The sequence below is a fragment of the Micropterus dolomieu genome, linkage group LG21, assembly GCF_021292245.1.
Source record: "Micropterus dolomieu isolate WLL.071019.BEF.003 ecotype Adirondacks linkage group LG21, ASM2129224v1, whole genome shotgun sequence".
NCBI lineage: Eukaryota > Metazoa > Chordata > Actinopteri > Centrarchiformes > Centrarchidae > Micropterus > Micropterus dolomieu.
Genome location: NC_060170.1, coordinates 2820515 through 2845393, shown reverse-complemented (window position 1 = coordinate 2845393; position 24879 = coordinate 2820515). Strand labels below are relative to the sequence as shown.

The 24879-nt window shown below is 39.6% G+C and overlaps 1 protein-coding gene across 2 annotated transcripts; it reads right to left on the bottom strand.

The window, feature by feature from the left end:
* Positions 1-553: 553 nt before the first annotated feature.
* On the bottom strand, positions 554-11074 carry lhx2b (LIM homeobox 2b). Of its 2 annotated transcripts, none has more exons than XM_046035456.1 (5): positions 10913-11074; positions 9087-9289; positions 8038-8423; positions 4860-5065; positions 554-844 (listed from the first exon to the last, which is right to left on the bottom strand). In XM_046035456.1, the coding sequence occupies exons 1-5, from the start codon at positions 11030-11032 to the stop codon at positions 554-556; spliced, it is 1206 nt and encodes a 401-aa protein (XP_045891412.1). In that variant the 5' UTR covers positions 11033-11074. The 2 variants fall into 2 exon arrangements, with proteins under 2 accessions (XP_045891412.1, XP_045891413.1); XM_046035457.1 differs by having other exon boundaries at positions 8053-8423.
* Positions 11075-24879: the final 13805 nt, after the last annotated feature.

The window sequence follows — 24879 nt, the reverse complement described above, 5'->3', positions numbered from 1 at the left end:
TAGGCGACATAACCCCTATGCTCTCTTCTGAGTCAAAGCATTTGTGTCTGATCGTTGTCAACCTCTGAGAACAGCAGTACAGATAAAATGGACTGTAAGGCACATGGTAGTCGTAGGATATTGTAACCTGTGTTTAATCTCAGATTTTCAAAAAAGATCTTTTTACAATCCTTCTAACAGTGACTCTTGTACAACAACATAAATACTGTGCTGGAAAAAATTAATTTCCAAAAATTAAGCAGTTTTTCCCCCGCAGTCTCTTCCTGTAAACATTGAAAAATGCAAATCAAGTCTCCTCAGTTCTCGACAAGACAACAACATCAAAATAACAACAACTGTTCCATCTGTAAGGTTTGGCCGCCTCACTATGCAAATAGTCTCTAACGGGCTCAGAGAAATTAAATCTTTTTTTTAATGTTTCCATTACCTTCTCTTTTCTAATCCGTTTAATGTTTGAAGGAGTCAACTGTGCTCAGTTTTAGATCCAGGAGGTTGGAGCAGGTGAGGGGTGGGGGGGTGGGAGAGGTGTGGCTGTGGCGAAAGGCTCCGTCCATCAGAAGAGGCTGGTCAGCGTGGTCTGTGACGGGCTCCGGCACTCATGGACGTCCATGCCGCCCGGCACCGAGGTGAGAACCGAGGTGACGGTGGGCATGGTGGGATTGGTCAAGTCTGTCAAGGTGGTGGGGGTGCTGGAGGGGCTCATGGAAGCATTGGAGATCTCCGAGGCTGGGCCCGACGGCGTCCCACCCTGCAGCGTGGAGCCGTCGGACGCCTTGTCCACCCCGGTGCTCTCCTGCCGCAGCAGGTTCCTCCTGAACTTGGCCCGAGCGTTTTGGAACCAGACCTGCGGAAATACAAAATCAAAATAAATCCTGTTACTACAGGGGAACTGGTCCACTGAAACATCTGGATATAATTTTTGATACTGTGTTAAATTTAGTGGTATCTGGCCATGCAGACAGTTTTTGTTTTATTTGTCCAGGTTTTGAGATATGTGTACACAGCAATGAAAAATCATCTCTTTCTAAAAACAGTGTCCCTGTTGCAAAGATATTTCTTTGGTTAAAAGTATTTCCAGTCATAACTGTCCACTGCAAGATCTGTGGATTATCAAGAGTAACCAGGACTCATTTCTCCAAAGCTAAGTTGAAGTTGAATTACTGTATATACATGTAATTTTCAGTGCTGTGAGGACCACAAACAAAATTCCACACACCTCCATTATATTGTGGTGAAGCAGCAGCAGGCCGGGTTCTACGAGGGTGCAAAAGCATGCCTTGCATCCTCAGTTTAATATTTTACACCCTCAGTTGAAATTTGAATTATATAAAAAAATCTTAACAGTGTAGTAAAAAACAATTGTAATGAAACTTAGGCTATTCTCCAAACAGTAATTAAAAAACACATGTGCATTAGTCGTACGCACATCATAAGGGGGCTGTTTCCGTTGTATGTACCCTAAGGTGCTATATATGTGCTGGGTTTCTCCTTAGCAGTGGTTAGTTCGCAAATAAGCTTACTGACAGCAACATTATTGTACATATTTTGGCACAATGTTTAGTAGATGTGAACTGACGTAGTCATATTTCCCTTGTAAATACAGAGAGTGATACAGTCCAGGTTGCTTCAGTTTAGGCGTGTGACACTAAGGTGTTGATGTTATCCTGGCCTTACTCTTGCCAAGAAAAAGCAACATCTGAGGTCTTAGTTAACTTGATATAAATAGCTTGTTGAGTTGACTTGAAGGCTAAGTTTCATTCTGTGAATGTTTTTAGAATATGGACTCATCTGCTCATATCTTGTCAAGTATCACCCTGATGGGTGCTTATGCATATTCATATGTACAGTATGCTAAAAATGGCAGGACATATGGCAACAATAGCACACTAGTTTAAGTATACAAGCCAGAAGGAATGCTTGTATAATGTGTTGTAATGACAAAGTAGTGATCATAGTGAGTGAAACTGTGATCTGAGATGGACATAGCAAAATGTGTTATGTATCTGGAATTGATCATCAGCTATGTTTTAAATCTGTCAAGCTGAATGGACTGATACTGACTGACTGAATCAGAACTCTTTCTGGGAGTGAAACCACTGCAAAGACAGCAAGCTGTTGCTGAAAAGTAATGACACACTCTATTCACTTACTACTGTTTACAACTTTTCAAGTCTGTGTTTCAGCATAATCTGTTTATAGGTGAATACACTCAGGACCTGTGACACCCACTGCGACTAGTGCACTAGTGCAGAATTTCAGATGCATCCTTAGTCATTTTGTCCTGGAACTGGGACTGGGTAGCAGATATCTCACAAATACCAATGTTCAATTTCTTTTTGGTTAACTTACTGCACCAACTGCATCTCCAAACAATAATAAAAATGATACTAATAAAAGCAGACGTGTTACTCATTCTGATGGATTGCCTACTGAACAAGCATGTTTTAAGTCTCAACGTCAGTGATTTGTTCAGTTGCTTATATAGGACGTATCGTTATGTTTTTCTGACCTTTAGCAGCTATGCGTTAAGGAGGAGGCCAGGGTGGATGGATATATCCAACTTGACACAGATCAGTTTGTTTTCCGTTTCCTACCTACAGTAAAGCCAACATAGAATCTTTTAACCATGATCAGGGTCCATCTTTAACCCCAAAGCTGCACTATTCTATATGTTTATGAAAAATGCCTTAAATGTGTTATGTGAAAGGAGTCAACAGGGAATTATCAGCCCAGGGAATTATCAGCCAGATCTACAGTTCCCCTCAGCTCTACGCAGCATTTTACTGTCTTTTAGCTCATTGTTTGGTTTGTACTCACTCCTCTCATATGGGTTATTTTCAGCAAAAAAGCTTTGATGCACACTGTACACTCCCTGCTCAGCACCAAACAGCAGACAGACAAAGTTAGTGACTGTCTGGTGAACATAGTGTAGCATTTAGCAGCTAAAGAGACAGATATTTTCTTTTGGGTTGCAGTTGGTGAAGACATTCACAAAGGCACCAGAGACATGCTTTCAAATGAATGCTAATGTTGCTGTGTGTGTGCCGGATATGTAAATAAATAACTATTTGCTAATGCATCAGCCAAATCAACTTTATATGGTCATGCTACGTCAAATGTATTTTAACCCAAACCAAGATGTTTCTGTGCCTAAACCTAAACTTAACCTTAACATAAGCTGTAACAGATGAGGCAACAGTCTATGAATAATCTGTAACAGTGTTAGAAAGCACTGACAAATGGCATTGTCCTGCTGATAGGGACATCAGATCAGAAAACATGAGATGTTTTTTAAAGGTAATGTTGTGCTACGTATTTTTGCATCTAGTTTAGAGAACTTGAGTTTCCAACAAAAGGGCTAAAATATGTAAAATAAATAAATAAATCAATGAAAATACTGATATGGTCCTTGAAACATTTTGATGTCATAGAACCTAAAGCAGACCCACATTATCTCCACTGCCACCACACCACACTCCCTCCATTTGCTATTAGTTAAGAGCACACGCCAGTGAGTATCTCCTCATGTCTACTTACAGTCTATTTGCAGATGCTCAGAGTGGAGACAAGGATAAAAGAACACTTAAAAGCACAAAGCCAGGACCCTACTCTAATGTGTACAAAAGTTACAAAAGCCTTTACTTTTTATGGCTGGTCAGAGGAAACGGTGGTGACCACAGAAATATTTCTTCTTTCTTTTATACATGCGTATGACAACAAAGAGCTTTGGATTCCTATTTTTGTTGATTGTATGAAAAGATTTGTAGTTTGTATGAGGAAAAGAAGGTATGATTTCAGTCCTTATTCTTATATTTGCAATGGCTATGAAATGAGTGGTTTCTTCCTCATTTTGCTGATAGTGGAGAACCCCATTCTCATAGGCCCTGCACCCCAATTTTGGAATAAGCATCATGTTCCTGATGTTAATTTTCATTTTCCATTTTAATTCTTTAGTCCTAACATTGGCTCTTGTTTTCAATAATAAAAAGTAGTATCTGAGAGTGAGTGTAGCAGCGGTCTGTGCTGAGCCAAGTGTTGGAGCGTGTTAGCGCTGGAATCATGACGGAGCCATGGGAAACAGGCGGAGGGAGAAGCACTTCAACTGGAATAACCGGCATGAAAACTCGAACGCATCAAAGCAAAATGACTGCTTTGTTTTCTGCTAGCGTTAATTAAAGCAGCGGGATGATTTTTTCTTTCCTTCTCAGAAAAATTTTGATTCAGAAACCTTTTTGTCTCATTTTTCTTCTCAGTCCCCAAGATAATTTGCTGTCATCTTTTGTGGAAATCAAATGCTCTGCTGTGCTTTCTCTTTCTTCGCATGTACTACAGAGCATTTTGTTTTTCATCCCTCAGTCCTCACCATAACATCACATCTTCTACTGAAATAGACTACATTTAGCTTTTTATGACTTTCGTTCCTTTTTGTGCATTCTAATATAAACACATGTTGACTTTTTTAGACAAAATGACAAAATCGATTTATTTTCAATGCAGCTTTTTAAATTAATTTCTTAATTACTTAAATTTTTAATAATTAATTATTGCTTTGATTGTGTTTCTATTTAAATGGGAATAAATAAAAGAAAACAAAAGAAAGCAAGAAAATTGTTAATTGTTTGCAGTTTGCTGAAAGTCTTCCAGGATTTCACTGGAACCAAAAACAGTACTATCTTAAAATAAAGCAGCTGATTTGGCTTCTTTCAGGAAAACCTCACTTCATATATTTTACACTTGGAAGTAGGCTGATTTGCATTGGAAACAAGTGAAATTCCTTCACCCCAGCTGGCATTTGTCTCCTTCTCCCCTGAGTAAAGGAAACTGTAGTCTCCTCTGAAGTGAAAGGCTGCTGTGGTTACCTGTAAGACCCGCTTGGTGAGGCCAGTCTTCTGGGCGAGCTGCTTGAGGTCCTTGGCGTCTGGGTTGTGGTTGATGGCGAAGTAGGACTTCATGGTCCTCAGTTGGTGGTGCTTGAAGGACGTCCGCATGCGCTTGGTTTTCTGACTGGAGCTGTACTGAGAGTCCCGGTCCATGGGCTCGCCGTCGTTCTCGTTACAGCTCAGCGCTGCAGGCCAACAGGGAACAGGAGAGAAGATTTGGTTAGACAGAGGGAACTCAAATCATTTTGATTTGTTTTGTCTTTACTCATGATTGTGCAACTTTTTCTGACCCCCTTTTTCAGGCCCCAGAATTCTCAAGGACCCCAGTAATCCAAGAGTATTGAATTTAAGCTTAGAAAGAGCATAGAATACGCTACAAATGCATGTATTATATTGTACTCTAATATAACATAGCAAGAAAAATCATTTTATCTCTCAAAAGAAATCAAGAAATCTCAAAAAACTCTTCATACATGAGGCCCAGACAAGACTGTGCATGAGCAAGGAAGTAGACAATGCAAATGTTTAGATGCGAAATTTAGAATGTGGAGCTTAAAGAGAGAAAAAAAAACACATAAAGAAAGAAAGAAAGGTTTTAAGGTGATTGCTGAAATGTTGTTGTTAAAAGCTGTTTCTTTTAACATTGTTTGGGATTTCTTTTGGTATTGTTCGTTTTGCTTTTTGTTAGAAAATGTTACTTCAATCTAGATTCTGTTTCTTCATTTTAAATCCATAAAATCAAACAGATCCAAGGCGACCCTGTGACCTGACAGCTGTTTCTTCCAGCTGCAGATCATCTTCCTCTCTGCACCTCATCTGTCTGTTTGTTCCTGTCTACATGTCTTTCTTTCCTTGGAGGAGGTGCTAGCCTGGCTTCAGCGAACACACACACACACACACACACACACACACACACACACACACACGCACACACATACACACACACACACACACACACACACACACACACACACACAACAACAACACACATGTATTTGTCCCAGCCTGAAAATTTCTTGGCAACATTCAAAGTGTTGCTACATGCATAACAGTTCGTGTTCAATATCAGAACGCTGCAAATGATGAATTTGAAGTGAGTGAAAACCATCAGAATAACACTTCACTTAATTAGCCCATACACACCAGGCAGAACAAATGCTGCTTTCTGGCCAAAGCATATGCTGCAGCATTTTAACAAAATCAGCCTGTTTCCTGCTTGTCTCCTCGTCCTCATGCAGAACATCTTTTTCACAGCATTGATAGAAGCTCAGGGCTGCAGGCTGCTCCAGGCCGCCACATGTTCTCATTTGATTGTTCAGGTGAGGCTTTGATGTTGTTTCTGGCTGGAAACAGAAGAGGGCGCACTGCCTCTTCACTCTTGTCCTAATCTGCTTCAAACTAATTTTCAGATCTTTAGTTTCTTTACCAGATACCCACAATACAAAAAAGTTGGGATATTTCTCTTCACAGGATGAATTGCTTACTGTGAAATTAGGTTTCCTTTCTTTCTTTTATCTTGATAAAATATTGTGTTCTTAAAATTTCAGAAAGACAGTATTTTCTTTGTCCATCAGTAATAGGTGAAATAATTTGACTTGTTTTAGAGCAGTACATTTGTTTTATGAATTACACCTTTTTTTTAAAAGTGGCAGTGTCTTGAAATAAGGAATGTGATGCTTTTTCTTTCAAAGAAGAATCACTTGATCCAGAAAGGAAACAAAAGAAAGGAAGCTCATTTGTATTTTGAAACCAGTGGAAGCAAAATTATTTCACTTGTTGCCACTTTTTAAAACTTAACTGACTGTACTGTTACAAGGTTTGGAGAAATTAGAATGAACAAAACTGACAGATATAAAATCCCAACAGAAAAACGTGTTTTGTTAGTGATTCTTCAAGATTATGACATAATGTTTAGTTTATGTTTTTGTTTAGTTTTTCTGTAATTTGAAGGTTAACTAAAGTTAGAGCATCATTCATGTATTCCTTGCCCTGTCTTCCAGTGAATAACTCATCAAATCACATTGATCTCTCTGGTAGACACCCAGTTTGGCCCCATCCCAATGCAAAAAGGCTGTGTGTGTGCATGATTGGGGAGGTGGGGGGTGGGGTGGAGTGTTAGGGTCTGTAGATGTCTCTGGAGCCTGACAAGTGGAAAAGGGCAAACCAAAAGCGGAACATCAAAAAACTTTCTTTTTATTCCCCCAAAGAGGACATGGGAGGAAAAAAAATATCTATTTTAAGAGCAGATTTACTAAACTGAAACATGATTAAAAAACACCAACTATTAAAACTGATTATTTTTAAACATTATTATTTAGAAAAAGAATTCAAGTTTTTGTTAAGAATTGTTAGACTGCCACCTCATTTACCTAATAAATCTATATGAAGCTGTATGAAAAGTTAAAGCCACACGTAAACTTACAACAGTTAGGAATAAATTAAAGTATGACCTATTCACTTGATGATGTTGAAGGCCTGACAAACCTCCCACTGTAGTTCGTTTGTTTGATGGTATTCTGGCTTATTCCTGCACAGTGTTTGGCCTCAACATAAATTGCACAAAGTGCACAAACTCATGACAAAATCACAACTAACTTGTAACGGGACGAGAGAAAAAATAAAGCAATGTAATAAGGTCGCTATTAACTCATGATTTAGCACATAAAGTCTCTTTGGGGATGTTAAACATATGTTATAGTGACACAGTGTTTAAAACTGGGTCTGCCGTTATGCAATTGTGGTGAAGTTATGATAAACCCATTATAAACTCCATGTTGAAATATTCTACGAATATTAAACGGCAAGGGATAAAAGAAATATTTTCAAGTTTTCTATGATAATGTCCTTATAACCCCCGATAGCACGGAACACAATATAAGCCCCTACAGGAATTTTAAATAGATGTTTCATTGATGAAGCCTGTCGGTCTTAATCAGCTCGTATCCACGCTGTGGCTCTGAGTGGAACTGTAGAAGGATTTAGTTTACAAGAGGCAGCGCATTTGTTTTCGGGTTGTTTTTCCTTTTTGACATTTTGTTTTTCTACGTTTCAGATGTTTAGGTAAAATCAGCATCAGCACGAAATACCCATTATATGAGTGTTATAAAAGCACTAAAGCACAACATCCTCGTCAGCAGCGGAACATCCTAGTTTTTACAAATGGCCTTCTTACCTGCGTTATAAGCAGCCAGCTCGGCCCCCGGCCCGGGACTTTTCCTCTTCCTGGGCCGGCCTTTCTGCACTGTCCCCACGCCGTTGAAGTAGGATAGTCCGAGCGTGTTGGCCGGGCCCAGGCCTTTGTGCGGGACAACGTCTGCGTGGTTAAAATGTGTCTGATATTCTCCCTGGATGAGAGTCTCAAAGTGCAGCCGACAGTACACCAGACTGTCCTTCATGCCAAAGTGGTCCCCGGTGGTGAGCATCTTGCTGCAGGTGGTGCAGGTGAAGCAGTTGAGGTGGTAGACCAGGTCCCGGGCCCGCATCACCATCTCCGAAGCTGAGATTCCCAGGTGGCACCGAGCGCATCTCTGCACCGAAAATCTTCTGCGGACAACACAGAAACCTCATCAGCGGCTGGACACGGAGCCTGGCAGGCCTGGTGCTGTGTTAGTGTGGGGCTGGCTGGATACACTGCCATGCGTCTGTCATGCGGTCTACGCAAGTACCCAAACTTTTAAGCACTTAAAAACTCTGCATTAACTTTCCCTGTGCACTAATGAGGTGAATGCACATGGAACCTTAAAGTTAGACAGATAGGCTGCATCAATTCGCCGATTTTGGAATTTAATGAAAAATGGGTGTGTGTGTGTGTGTGTACGGGGGGGGGGGGGTTTCTAATTCAGAAACATCCTGATCTTGGTTTCAATTTAGTTACAGACAGAAACGCGTGGAACTAAAATATAGATAGGGTATTCTGGCACAAGATATGTGTAATCAGGGCCAAAATCTCAGCATAAAAATAAAACTGAATTTTTAGAACCTAAACTAACTGATTATATTTACGCATTGTATATTTAATAATAAATCACCTCTGGGCATGTGTGGTGTTACTTTAGGTCTTAAGAGTACACAGCTACACCAATGACACTTAACATAATTGGGAATACATATTTAGCTCTATGAATCCTACAAACTGTTTTAAAAATCGGTTTATTCCGGACACATATGGGTGGACTGAGGAGCTCCGGGCCCTGTGCGCCCTCCTACCTGTAGTAGTCCTCTTTGCAGTAGATGCTGCCGTCCTTGCTGAAGCAGGTGAGCTCAGACTCCAGGTTTAGTTTGCATTCGCAGCACTTGAGGCAGCGCATGTGCCACTGTTTGTCCACGGCCAGCAGGTAGTAGCGGTCCGCGATCTTCCTGCCGCAGCCCGCGCACAGAGCCACGCGCTCGCTGTTCATACACGGCATGGACTGCAAGTTAGCACGGAGAGAGGGACGAGGACAGAGCGTCAGGACATGATGTTGTAAGAAATACAAGCGAAACCATCTGCATAGCCACATTAAGTCACCTTAACATGGGAGAGTAAATAAAAGTATAAAAGCCTAGAAACTAGTCTATTCGATATATCTGGAATATTACAAGAATATGTTCGGTTACATCCTCATTGAGGGCCACAGCCAGTCACAAATCAGGGGATTATAGAAAAATTCTGAATATATATATTGCAGGAGCTTAAATATGTATTTTTATCTCAACGACCTAAATAATATTACACATGAATATTAAAATACAACTGTGGGTTGAAAAAATGCAAGTAATGCAGTAAGAAAAGGACAATGCACACCCTTCTACGAACACAATGTAAGAAATTAAAAACATTATAGGAATATTTTTGTTACATTAAAGGGAATCGAGGCTAAAATACTCTGCTATGTATATAATGAATTACACTGCTACCGACTACAAGGAACGATAAGGCCATTACTGTAATATTCATGATGGTGCCAGCCCACAGCAGCAGATTGCAAGAAAAAACGCAGCTAAAGTAATTTTACATAAAGTTACTGTTAAGAACTATTAACACGCTGTTTATGGGCTTGTGCAAATATTATTATTAAGTTTTTTTTAGTGGAGGACGGTGATACCTATGCTTTTACTTTCTAACAATAATAATAATTATTATTATTATTGTTATTATTATTGTTATTATTTTTATTATTAGAAGAAGGAGGAGGAAAAGAAAAGCATGATGTTAATTAACTGTATGATAACAAACAAAGGTTTATGCCAGGACTGTCATTAAATGTTATCTTAGAGACGCCAAATAAACACACACACATGCACGTATACTATCCACAAATAATTTGCAAATGAAGTTGAATTAAAATAATTATTTTCTCTATCGCATCATCTCTTGTTTTATTTTTATTGCAACGCATTGAAGAATTACTACTGAACTCTCTATGTGCTATATTTCTGCATTTTTATTGAATTGTAATATCTGTTTACAAAACAGAAAGCAAACTAAAGCTACATGTCATTTTTTCAAATTACAATAAAACCTTTGACTTTGGTTATGCCGTTCATGTTTGAGCTAATTTGCCTATGAAAAAAATGGTTATTTTTGTTTGTGAACCATTTGAAATCTGTTTGAATACGCACTGTGTTGTCCATGTTTAACGTGTGTTTTGAACGCACCATAAAAGGCACATTTAAAGAAAGAAGTTGCTAAATTTTAAGAAACAAATGTAATGTTTTTGTTTCTTGAATAATTGGGTAGCTTGTTCAGCTCTGGGCCCGTTTAGCTGAAGCTTTACTGGCACTCTAAGAAGTTTTAGATTAAACAGTGCCTGAAGAAATCCTAATGTTTAGGCCTTTTGGAGAACGTTTGCCGGCCTGAGAGGCGTTTAAAAACAACTAAGTAAAAAGCTGGGACTTTGTTTGGATAGTTTTCTGTGTGAACTGAAAGTAAAACGCGTTCAGAGCTGAATCAAAGTGCTTGGAGCTGAAAGAGTGCAGCCACTGTCACATGTTTCCAGGCTGCCATGCTGCCTGCGCTAACAAGCCGAGAGGGCCAAATGAATCTCTCCTACCGTCTCTGATTCCCCCATATCGATGGCTGAGCTGATGGCTGCTGACTCGCTCTTTCCTCTCCGGTCCATTTCTTCGACCACACCGTGCACGTCGCCTCCAGGGAGGCCATGGAAAAGCATCGTTGCCGCAGAAGGGAGGATATTATAACTGTTCTCTTCGGATCTGCAAGCCAAGATGTCCATCAGAAGCAAAACCCTGCGCAATAATGCCACTCAAAATTCTCGTTTTTTAAGGGTTTCCTTTCTTGCCGTGACAAGTGAGAAATCCAGAGCAGGGAGGAAAAAATATGAGGGAAAAATTGGACACGTGTTCTCCACACTACGTCTCATCTGCCAATGGAAACCGTCATCCGAATCTCTGCAGCTCTCATTATTAATAAAAAATGATTAATTCATAAATAACCGCACGGATTCCGGTTCTCTTACTGGAAATTATTTACTCTCAAGTATGATATTATTTCTTTGTTATTACCAATTGCTCTTTTTATATTTTCTTTTCCATTTACGGTGAATAAACATACCAACTATGGAAGCCCCAGCTGCATGGGTCTCAGCACCGATGCCTCCTCCTCGTCGGGAGTAATATTTCAGGATATCGACAATCTGCAAGGCACTGGCAAATTTCTCCCCCTTTTCTGCAGAACAATAAGTAACTCTGCCAAATCTGGGCAGCAGCCTTCTATTGCATCACACAGTCAGAAATAATACAAAAAGATATGTCCAAAAAAGCTGACAAGGAGCCTGTAAGAAAGACTTCCTCCCTTCCTCTAGGTTCAGCAGTCCAAGTTGATGTTTACAGCAGCTGATTTATGTCGTTCAAACTACTGTTGCTTTGCAGAGAAAAATAAAAACACACAGCCTTTGCTTTATAAAATCCCGCCGGCCGGCTTGGAGAAGCAGTTTTCCTTTACAGTGGTCTGTTTAGTTAATGTTTTGTCTTTTGCCAAGGAGGCTGCATACATGTGCGTAACAGCAGAAGAGGAGGAGTTGGCTTTACGTTGAATGATGATAGGCGACTGTTTGCTGGCCCCCCAAAACCGCCGGTCCTCCTTCTCAGGTCCCAGTTGGACTCTCCGCTCCTTATCAACGGGGCCCTGTTGCGTCACGACGCACCATTTATGTTCATTGGCTGTTCCGCCGTCACCAAACTGTTATACTTTATACTACCGACCGTTCTGAAAAGCAGCAGCCTCGCTGCCTCTGTTACGCACGGACCACCGGCCACCGTTTTCCTCTTGCGTCTGACCGAAGCAGCAGTTTGAAAGGTCCGTTTGAAAGAAAGAGACGAAGACTCAGAGCAGGAGCGTTTCAGTCTTCTGAGGTGTTGGAGTTGTCTCTGAGCGCACTGAGGAGCTCTGCTGGGACCTGTACTAGTGACACACAGAGAGGGTTCCACACTGTTGCTGCTCACAGCCTCTCCAAGGCACCAAAAGGCTCTGCACAGAACCTCTAAGCCATATAACCAAAACTACATGAAGTCTCCCAAATAAGCCACACAATAAGAAAAAACAAACAACTTTATTATTTTTTTTTGTTTTTTTTCTTTTCTTTTGTTTGATCAAAAAAGTTTGAAAAATGAAACAAAAAACAAACAAACAAACAAAAATAACCCACGCATACTGTCTCCACGACTATGACTTATTCATGTCATTTCACATTTGGTCTATTTTGTGTGTGGAAGGTGGAAATCAGGGCTTATTTCAACTCGGAGCTCACATACTGTAAAAATTATTTTGCTGAAGAAAATATTTATGGCAAGATCGAAAAGCCAAACCCTTAAATTGTCGTTACTAAGACATATAAAAACCAAATCAAAGATTACAACGCCAGAATATCAAGCTCCAAAAATATATAAAGGCTAGAGAGAACTTTATTGATGAGGGCAATTGATGAACTTCCTGTACGGTTAATCTCCACTTTTAGCATCCTTGGTCCTGTTTATGTATTTATTTCCTAGAAAGAGCTTCATCCCCTGAACTCCACTCTGTCATTAGATGTCATCTGTAACTCTTGTGTTTTACTCCAACTAATGTATTTCCACCAAAGACAGAACGAGCATTTCGGTTCAGCAGCGGGAGCTGCAGCGTGAGGCTGAATTGATCCCGGATTCATTCTAATTAGCTCTCTGCTCTTAATTGGGAGGGGAAAGTGGACTTCGTCATCAGAGGATGTGTTTGAGGACTGGAGGAGAGGTTTGATCTTGCACAAAAGACGGTAGTTACAGCGGTGTGGGAGAAAATTACACGTTATCACATCACTGCTCTGGCTTTTGTTGCTTGAAAATGAAGTCAATTCAAGCAGTTAGTAAAATCATTTAAAACGAAATCCACCCAGCAAGTCAACCTCCTGGCTTATTATATACAAGAACAATATTTTAGCTGTGGATTTATGTGCTAAAACAATATCAGAATTTAAAAAATGCAGTTTCCTTGATATTTCTAATTCCTTTTTTCCCATCGCTTCTTTCAAAAATACCTGTCTTGCCCCCTCCCACGCATAACAGCCCGCGTTTAGGCTATTGTGAAGTTTTATAGCACAAATATGATGTTAAGCTCCTAAATCCTTATGCAAATCAGCTCCTCTGTAATACCCTTAATTGAATACATGCATATTTATCATCTGCGTTTTCTATCTGCTATAAGGCTGGGTTTATACATTAAACATAGCGGCAGCGGGCATGTCTGCGGGCGTGTATGAAATATGATATTAGGTGGTAGTGTAAGATTAAGGGGAAAATATCAGTTTTGTATGTATTTGTATCAGAAGACCAAGACTGGCTTGTTTCTCTGATTTGATTTCAGCCACTGCTCAGTATGAAGAAGAACACGTTTACACAGAATTTAGAGATGATTTATGCAAATGTAGGCCGAGGTCTGGGCTATATGTTGAATATTCTCAGTAATGTGTGTTCACAATATTCACGGCAGAGGACGAGAAAACTCACAATATGATAATTAACAACAGTATCAAGCGTCGTAAGGCAGAGCAGCGCTGGTTAAAATAGTCCAATATTTAATTCATCTATGGTACATTTATTTAAAAAGGTAAAACTGAATTAATTTCACTTCACCCAGCACATCATGCTGGTCTCTCTCTCTCTCTCTCTCTCTTTCTCTCTCTCACACACACACACACTTTCTTTTTAACATGGGGGCAGTAGACTCACATCTTCAATGCTGGGAGATAAAAAGATGCAAGAAAGAGAATCAAAAGGCAAACCATCACCAACACCTGTCACCAGTCTATTGTCAGGGAAGCATTATTTATGCTTAATACATGCAACTTCCATCAGTTTTTTCCCACTCATACAATATATCACAAAGAGGCAACCTCATTGAGAGTAACTAATAAAAAGGTTACATGCTCTGTGCTGAACAGATTTCAGATTGATAGAGTTATTCAGAGTAACTCATAGAGTTGTTTCAGAGTATTTCACTAAAGAGTACCAAGATCATTTTTAAGCAAATGCTAACGATGGAATTGGAAGAAAGGACTACTGTTTGAGTTTATTCTTAAGGAAATGATTCTGAATATGATGTAAAATTGTAGGTTGCGTCTATTAGGTTTGGTTAAAACTATTGAAGAAAACTATGCTTTTGGTATTTATTTGATATCAGTATTTTATTTTGTATTTTGGGTGCAGAAGGGTCCGTATTAGGTTTGAACAATATTGTAAAATGATATAAATTACCACTGATTTTGTCATACTGTTTGGATAATGGTAACTATCACTTCATTATCTCTGGTTGTATAAGCCATTGTGTACAATGTGGTAAATCAAAGAGCAGGGATGCTTCATAGAAATACTGACATTTTCATATGTTTTTTGCATAAATATGAATTTATCTTTATTTATCAGATATGTGATAAAGTGCTTCCACAAATACACAATTCTGTTACTGATTTTTTAAAAATGGCTGTACACACAATAGAGTATAAGCTACTGATATTACCATCAGGGCCATAACCAGGACTTTAGAAGTACCCAGGTCATAAATCTTATGAAGTCACCCTGACACCCTCCAAGACAAGTTTGACCACCAGCAGAAACCAACAATAAAATTATTTTTATTTTATTTAACTGCACACTCAGTTGAATTTCCCGAAATCACTGTCTTTATGATGTTTCATGGCATAAAAAAGTCTACCCATTTCAATGCCAAAAATATCAAAAACACTGAATTGCCTCCAAAACGTTCCTCGTAACAAGGTGAAAAAACAGTTTCAGGATACTGACACTGAGACTAATGCGACTGTTGTTTGAGATTCTGCTCTGTACAAAGGAAATACACTATTATGTCAGCTTTTACTGACAAACATGGTATTCTAATAGACCTGATTTTAGGCTTATGTTGTTGTAAATCTGTTGTTTAATTGGGTAAATGCAACAACAAGTTTAGAGTGCACTAATCCTAATAACCACTATAAAAGTAATAAACTAACAGTGTGAGTGGCTAACTTAAATATTTTGTTGAAGGCGTATGCGTGTGTGTCTGTTCGTGTGTGAGTGTGTGTTAGGGGGTGGTGTTGCTGCTTGTCGACGACTAAAATGCTGATGCAGCTCCACTGATTACTCCTTGTCCCGTAATATTTCCGAAACAGGGCAGCCATCAATAACACAAATCTGCATTTCTTAGAAAAACATCACCCTCGTCAGGCTGCTGGCATCTTTTTGATCTCTCTCCGTTTTTTAATTGTATTCTGCATAAAGGTAGAGAGGAGGCATTGGGTGCATGGCTTTAATGGGATGCTGCTGTGGAAGTGGGGAGTGGGTTACACGCTCTCTAAGGAGAGCTCGGCTGTAATTAAGAAAGGGAACAAAGCAGAGGAGGCTAAAAACACATGAAAGGGAGGAAGTGGATCGCCTAATCACTGTACGTGCACCATCCATGCCATCGCCCGCATGTAAACACACACTTTTAATGCAAGAAAGAAGCACACATGAGCGTAAACAAAGAGTGGTTCAGACAGAAACACCTGAGCCTCTCAGATGTCAGTCTCATCCATGTAAAGCATGTGAGGAGGGCTGTTTGTCTGCCGTGTGTGCACATCAAATATGATGGAACCGTCAGATTCATTCTCAAAGGTATATTCAAAGTTATGACTGGAAAAAAAGTGCAACTTCACTCTTGGCCTTGTGTGCCAACAAAAAAATCTCAAATTAACTCAAGGTGCATGTAAGTTTTCCAGAGCTTTCAATCACATCTCACAGTCTTCCTCAGTTAGTAAGTGGGCCTTGAGTTAAGATTTTTATTTTGGTCAAATGATTCTACACAAAAAATGCATATTTTTGAGGAGTTTTTATCTAATCCTTTGTCAAAATCCTGTAAAAACCTTGTATCTCTGCAAAGCCCTTTGGTCTAGCGGTTAAAGCCTTGTCTATGAACTGCAATGTCCCAGGTTCATGTCTGACCAAGGACCTTTGCTGCATGTCATTTCCCATCTGTCAATATCTGGCAGAGCTATCCAATAACGGCATGAAATGCCAGCTAATCCATTGGTTTTAAAGTTGGGTTATCTAAGAAGTGGTAATTTTCTCAACCTATGAAGGAATGAAAATCCTTCAGTTAAACTGAAAAAAATCAACATCATAGAACGCTTTGCATTTTTCTTGTTATATACTGGGTAATTTCACCTCTTAGGGCATCTAGCATTATTGAGAAGAGTCACTCTTCCATTCATAGACATACAGCATCAAACCAGTGACAAAGGATTGCAAGTACACGTATCTTTTTAGTAGGGGCCACAGACCACAAGACTGGAAAACACAGCTCTATACAATAATGACTCAGCCTGGTTTCATTGCTCATTTCCTGTCCACCGTTTCTATCTCCTGTCTCAGTAGAAAGTAACTTGGAGGAAATGAGAAATTTGTCTCTTTTCTTGATTTTTACCTTAATTCAAAAGCGCAGAAAAAAAGAAAAATAAACTGTGTGTTTGATGTAAAATTCCCAACCCATATTACATACATATTCAATTTTGTCTTTATTTCTATTTGACCAAGGTTGTACAAAGTTCTTCAGTTTGAATAAATGCAGACAGTGTTGTGATTGGTCAGGTCACAAAACATGACATTGACAAGTGGGTCAACTTTATGAAAAGTTGAACATGTTTCAATAAAAGGCACCCAATAGGGACCTTAGTTCCTTTTATTTCCTGTGAAATCTGCGGATACTTTCCTTCTCTCCACTTTTAGTGTGTCTAACAAACAATCAGCTCCTGGTTGGGTAGGATTTTACTTTCAAAGCACTGTTGTGTCATCATCTGACTCATCTGACTCTGTTTGTGTTCTCTTTGTGCCCTTTTGGAGCCAGGCTTTGTAAGGTTAATGTTACTTAGACTAGCCGCTGACAGAGAAAAACAGGGAGGTGAGAGCGGGAACAGGTGAGCTTAAAGTGCCCCCTGGGTAATGCAGTTTATTTAGGGCCATATATTCACAGTTTATTTATGCCATCCCCTGATATGGAGAGGGCAGAAAAAAGTACCAGCAGCTTGTGAGAAGTGCTTGTGCGCAAGAAAAAGTCACGGTAAGCCAAAGAGTAAAATATAGAAGTGCCCATGTCGTGCCAAAAAGGGATCGTCTGCTGAAAACTGATTGCTGCACATAAAGCATGCAGCATTTTAAAGCTCTATCGCTGAGTTTATGTCTACAGCTGCTTTTATCTGGATCAAATTGGTCATAATGTGCAAATACACATAACTATATGTCCATGGTAATAGCAGAGGTATGTATTTGTGAAACGTTAATGTTTCTTGTAACGAGTAATCACAAAAAGTGATTGCAGCTCTTACCTTATTACTGAAAGGATCTGAAATGACTTGATTTCATTCATAAAGGTTATATTTGACAGGTCATAGCCCACCCAGTCCCTTTTACCTGTTGAAATATTTTTAAAGGGCCAATACAACCCATAAAATGCCTGTTTAATGAATGAAATCAAGTCATTTGGGGGCAGAAAGGACCTTTCATTCAACAAGGTAGAGGCCGCAATCACTTTTTGGCCAGTGGAAATTGCCAAAAAGTGATTACTTTACTGGTTGTCGTTACTGCTTATTTTGGCCCTTTAAATGTATTTCAGCTGGTAAAAAGGACTGGATTGATTGGCACAGAGCAGGAAAAATAATGAAGAGTCACAATTATAATAGTAAAAGAGATACTTTCTTTATTTTATACATAACCCGGCTGTAAATCATGTTTATTATAGGTTCCAGTCTATTTTCCAAATATAAACTTGGATATTAGACATAGGCCTACCAAACACATATTTCATCTGCAACAACAGGCAACTATTATTGCCTATAATTACGTAAATGTCATATCTGGTTACGCTATAAACTGCTAACACTTCTTTGGCCACAATTGTGATTATTCCTTTACAATGAATGTTAAAGTTTCACAAAGACGTACCTTTGCTATTACCATGGACATGAAGTTATAAGTATTTGCACGTTATGACTGATCCAGATTAAAGAAGCTGTGGACGTATATAAACTGTGTGATACAGCTTAACATGCTGTGAACGCTCCAGCAGACAGCAATCAGTTTTGTGCAGACGATTATTTTTTGGTACAACAACTGTCCTGCATACTGGTGAGTACCGGCCAACTTAAGAGCAGTTTGGGTTTGATGTGTTTAGGACATGCTTGTGTTTCATCTGACAAACCTTCCTAGAAGGAGATTTCCAAGCTAGTTTGGTTATTTCCAGTTTTCCGGTTTCTGCTTATTTGTACGGCTGGGAAGATGGCAGCTCTGAAACAGTTTTCTGTTTACAAAGGAAAGAAGGAGGTTAGAGAAGGAAATGAGGAAAGGGGAAATCATGTAACTGAACAAATGTAGTTAGCTCGAACCTCAAACTCCACTAAGTGAAGGGAAAATCTGTCATAGTATCATGGTGTTCGATTGACAGGTGATCTCCAGGAAATGCAGTGGAAAAACACCAATAACTGAAGAGTGAATGAGATCCAAAAATACACCGGCAGCAGTCATGTGCAGGATGACCCAACAGGAATACTGCTGTAATGACCCGTCCAAAATTACAGGTAGTCACAGTAATGGCAGGATGAAAGAGTAGTGAATGTAGGAGAGCAGCAGTGAAGAACACAGCCGTTAAAATGATGCTTCTTTATTCTCCACTTTTCAGCACAACATATTCCAGGAATCACTCTATACAGTGAGGCAGCACATGCTCATTCTGACAGAAAAGGCGTTGGTGTTCCAATATTGCCACATAGACTGAGCTGGAAATGATGCTATATGGATGTACACGAGATGTATGCAAAGGACACAATGTATACATGGCTGAAAAGAGTATGAAATGTGATGTACGTAATGAAAAAAGTTGAAAGTCTGTGAAATGACAGTATATGACTTTACAGTGTGCTTAGGTGTAAAACCGATTATCTATTCTAATAATAAGTGTCAGCCCCACATGGAAAAAGATCGGTCTGAGATGGGAAGACAATAGTCAGGAAATCTTAATTCAGAAATTTGAGATCTTTATTTAATTAGGGCTAAGACTATATGGTTTAAAGGTCACTATATCACCTAATGAAAGTGGAAGGCAATGAATGGGTGTGATTATTAACCAGGTAAATTATACAACCCAGCTGACCATGAGCGCAATATTGCATAAAGTGGCAGAAGCATTGAGTTATTTTAATCAAAAGTAGCAATTTCACAATATAAAAATAAAACACACATCCTTCCAAATGTGTTATCTATATAATCTATCTTATATTATTGTATTGTTACTACTGATGTATTGCTTTTATCATTTATGTTAAATTTTGCTACTTTTAATACAGTTTGGTGATTAGATATTGCAAGTATACAAGTATAAGGTAAATTCAAATGAAAATAATCAAGTGAAGGTACCTTAGAATTGTTTTATGTGTAATATTTGCAGTTACTTTATACGACTGATTGTAGAAATAGAATTTTATCAACAAATGGAGAAGTGGTATGTTGAAATGAAGAACAGAGAGTGGGGGAAATGATTGATGAATTTCCAATCATGTTCACCTTCATTAAGCACTCTGGGAGATCATCAGCCAATAGGTGTATGTCCTCATCTATTCAACACATGTAGTGCCAAAAAATAGCTGGTCAGCATCCAAATTACTGAGATTAGTGGAAATAAACATAATTGTCCTGTAGTTTAAATATGGTCTACTCTTTTTATCTAATTAATTTTATGTGACATATTCTATTTATCTTTTTCACCATTTTACCAACCTCTCATACATTCTATTCTATAAAACAAGTAAAATCACATTCTATCGTACCTGACATAATTAACAACTAACTAACAAATTGAGTGTATTAATCAGCAAATTTGGAAAATAATATTTATAACAACGATTTTAAATTTGAAGAATTACTTCATACATAAATTGGAATGATGTCTTTTTAAGTACAGAAAAAATGCCTTCAAAGACAACAGAGGTTGGACTTTAAATCATCTCTCTGTGGGGGGAGCTTCAGCTGACTCTGACCCACCTCAGATAAACTCTGTACATCAGATCAGCATTGTGCTTTGTGGCTTTTAATGTTTTTTTTTATGGTAGTAAAAATAGGGAGGCAGCACAAGGTGCTGGAATATAGGGTGACTGAAGTAAAAGAAAAACATATTTTTGCATTAAATTTGTGTAGTTTTAATACATTCTGTGAAAGTCTTTAATTCTCATAAAAACATTTCTTTAAATTATTAAAATTGACACCATTACAAGGTTTTTCCCTGACAACAGCTGTATCCTGGATAGAGATAATCAATGACTAACATTGTCTGTTTGTCGTCTTTCTCATGGCAGAGTTGCGGTACCGCTTTTCTCCTGGTTTTGTGAGCGCCATGCTCCCACCCCAGCCCCTGTCAATCAGCCCCAGACTGCAAGGATTACAAAAGAAGCTCATTCTGCCATAGGAGCCCCTCTTTGGAGAGCAATTCTAAAACTTACATGCCTCTTATTTGTTGGGTCAAAGGTTAAATTGCTGACCCTCCCCTCCATTCCTCTCCTCGCTCTCCCCACCGTGGCCAAGCTGTACTCGGAGTCTTATATTTACATGGATTAGAGTCCTTTCACGCTGAAGAAAAGAGCTGGTTCACAGTCAAAGCCCGAGGAGCAGTCCATGCTGCCCGAGTGGCCACATTATTCACTGGCAGACAATGACCATATTGTAGTTATGTGAAAAAGGAGGGGGCAGGAGGAAAGAGAAATCCCCCCTTTGCCATGGCAAAGTCCTACACTTGTGCCATGGAGAGGGGAGGGCCGAGCCCCATCCGCTTTTTCAAGCAGAGCAAACAAAGCCTGCCCACTGTGAACAAGATGAAGATGTCAAAAGCTTTTAGGCAGGGGGGTGAGATGGGGTTTAGGGGATAAACCAACAAAACAAATGAAAAGGTCTTTTCTCAAATGGATAAATCCTACTAAGTCTACATTTCCACATCAGATTTACTCTCTCCTTTAACATCCTCTCTCCTCCCCCTCTCAATAACCTTTCCAAATCAAACCATATAAAAAGAAGAAGGAAGGAAGTTTTGCTTTAAGGAAGGAAAGGAGGAACATTGCTTGTTAACACAGCTCCTCCTAGATGTTGTATCATATCTGATGAAGAAATTCATGAGATAATTGAAAAATGTTAATGTTTTTACGTGAGTTCCAACCCACTTGCTGTAATATTTTACAGCAAGCATCTGACAAACGGCAGCTATAAAAAGGGTCCAAGCTGGAAAAAAGAGCAAAACAGTTTTACATGAAAATTCATGTTAAAGGAGATTTTGAAACCTTCTTAAACTGATATCAGAATCACATGCTCCTGACTGCATAAAATACACTTTTGAAAGCTTTGAAAACTTTTGTTGGCGCAGACTGGAGACTAAAATCACTTTTCTGGGTTGATTCTGGTTATATTACTTGCAGATTTCCTCGCAGTACATAAGGACGTACAGATATTTCTCCCCAAAATGCACCTATGGTAGTGTGATGTCTCAGTGGACAGAAGCCTGAGGCACTGTGGAGTGAATGACATAAAGAGGCCTGGTATACAGCCAGAGCCAATTCACATGCAAATAGCCAGCCTTGCACTGACTCTGATTAACTCCCTGTGAGTTCATAGTTTCCCTGTTAACAAAGATTTAGCCGCTTTTGAGTGAAGCGGTACATTAAGTAGGCAGAGACTGAGGGAGAGAGAGCTGGTGGCGAACCTTACAGTAAAGCCCCCTCAGGACATAATGCAACCTCCGTCTCGTCGGCCTAATCCGCCTCGCAGATGCAGGACAGAACCGGGGCTGGTACAAGGAATGAGAAAAAGGAGACAAAAGAAAGCAGCCTCTTGTTTCTCATTCCATCTCAGCAGCAAAAGTCCTCCAAAGCCCCATGACTGAACTGAGTGAATGACTTGAGATTGAGCCAGTCAAGAGCTGTGTGCCTAGTGGACCCTATGAATGAGAATGGGTCATGCTGCTCTATAGCACTGCCTGTATTTGCTTTTCAACAATGTCTATACATTGCAGACTCACTGATTGCAAAAAAGCAGCCTCATCAAAAGGAAGTTTGTGAAACAAACACAACATCTTAAAATTAAAATGAAGTATTTACAAAAAGTCAGCACCAAATGAGATTCACCTAGAAACTGAATCATATCTCATTTAAAAAGGGCAGAAGCCAGTTTGGCAGTAACGTAGTTCCACTGTTGACCACTATATGGTAGCTTCAAGAACTTCTTTCTGTGCAAATTTTATTTATTGTATGGGTTTCAATAAATATTTTCACTTCTTTTACTGTATGTCATTTAATTGATATTAAGAGTAATTGCTCCATTATTGAGATAATAATGCTTAGAGTATTCTTCATAACTATGCATTTGTTCCCTGTGTATCCTGCAGTCCTTCAGTGTGAAGGTTGTAGGCGAGGGTACCAAAAGATGCAAAAGCCTGTGAAGAGTGGGGTTAATATATCAGGATGTAAATGAAGGGCCAAATATACTGCAAAACAAACACTGAGGGACAGTTGATGCGCGATTGTTCTACATATAATATACGTCATTTGATGACTCCACATCCACTCCGGCACAAATGGTCTGCATGGACATACATTTTAGAAAGCATGTAGATGTCCATAAGAACATGTACAGCCGTTGAAATGTATTTGGCATTGTTTACATCCATGTCCTGCCTTTTACATCCATTTCCTGCCTTTGTGGGCACATTGCTATGCTTCTTCCCATGTTACTGCCACCAACTGTGTGATCAGTGGATTACCATGGGTGTGTATCATGTCAAATGTGTGCTTGCGCCAAACAAAACAGGGACCCACTTATAAAGATGTTACTCCATAGCGCTACAAGTGGTAAAAACTTCACATGGTAAGATCAGCAGCAGAAACGACAACAATAATGTACACTTCTGAAATTAAAACAGCTTGATACTGTCATGTTCTAAATATAGAGACCTCCTGGAGTGTCGCTATGCATCATTACATTTTTAGTTCTCAAGAAAAATACTGACTCTGCCCTCAACTTCCCTTGAGTGGATATACTTTTAATCCTGTGGGTACACACAAAGTACACAAGAAAGTATGTTAATAGTGTTGTATGTGTTGTCAAAATTGTGTTAGTAAAAGTTCCCCGGCAGCGTTTTACCTACCCAACCATTAGCAAACTTTTTATCCACAAACATGTGCTGTGTCCAATTGTAGGTCCGGTCACAAAGTCCAACTCATGGTCAAATAACACAATTTTCACTTTGTAAAAGTTTGTGATACCATTTTAAAAACATACCATACTAGTGATGTGTGTTGCACATCAGCAGGGAGCATGCTTTGCAATGTTAAGGATTAGCGTAAAATGTGTATAAATTGAGTGACTTTGCATGAATGTGACTTTTGTGCAGCTTTGATTCATATAGGCTGGTTGCTGTGCCACCCCTAGCCTCAGCAGCAGCACCCTGCATGGTACTGCTCTGCTGGTGTGAAACCAAGAGAATAGCCTTTGTCAAGGTGTACTCGCTTCAATTCTCACTCATCTCCCCTGGCATAGGGGTGTTAAATTATATGCTCCAGAGGACTCCACATTCATATTTTTACAAGACCCAGGTTATTAGGCAAACAGGCTCTGCACATGTCCCCCGCTATGACAGTTTTCACAGTCAAGGATTTCGACCTTTATTTCCATCCAAGTACCGCCTGCACTCCCCTTCGCACCCCCGTGACACACACACACGCACACACACACACACCCACATGTACAACCCCCTCACCAATTCCTGCTCCCTCTCCCTCTAACTAGGCGAGAGCCTCTAAGTCTGTAGAGGGTGTGATCACAGTATAGTTGCTCTGGGTGTAAGACTCCAAGCAGAATGGCTGTGGATCCGAACCTCCCAATCTACTGCATGGATTGACAGCACAGCCCTCAGCCCCCTCACCTCTCATTTTGCAGCTTTATTTATAGTTCCCCTCTGCGTAGTTCATATGAAAAAAACCTGTGTTTCTGATGACCATTTGTTCCTGAAGAGGAGACAAATTACAAATGTGAGCTTCGCCTTTGTACTTTGAAAATGCCTTTTTCATAACCAAAAACGGGCCTGATGAAAAGACCAAGGAACATCAAAGTGGTTCGCCCTCCGACAGAAAGGTTAAAAGTTGAGCTTGAACACTGATTCCCTCGCATTCTTCCTGGCTCGATTCTCATTAGCCACTCATTTTAATCAGATGCACCATCAATTAGTATGACTTTTCAGTGCGTTTGATGCTTAAAAGTTGGATCTCAAGGACGCAGAACTTTTAGCATACTCAGATGGGAGGCAGGGTTAGTGAAGCATCCAGTGCTTTCTGCACTCATGGCTGTGTTTTTTTTATTGCCACCACAGAGGAAGTAGTTAATTCTGAGACAGCCAGGGTTCAAGGCTGCATGTTTAAGTGCGTACAGTGTGTTGTTTTTTTTTTGGGGGGGGGGGGGGGGGGGGGTCCCCTGC

What these genes read in the sequence shown, in the direction of transcription:
- lhx2b (XM_046035456.1), bottom strand. Translation starts at nt 11,032, where the DNA reads ATGCTTTTCCATGGCCTCCCTGGAGGCGACGTGCACGGTGTGGTCGAA. An exon ending in ATATGGGGGAATCAGAGACG is followed by an intron (nt 9,290 to 10,912) that starts GTAGGAGAGATT and finishes GCTAACTTGCAG; the next exon opens with TCCATGCCGTGTATGAACAG. An exon ending in CGCAGGTAAGAAGGCCATTT is followed by an intron (nt 5,066 to 8,037) that starts GTAAAAACTAGG and finishes GTTGGCCTGCAG; the next exon opens with CGCTGAGCTGTAACGAGAAC.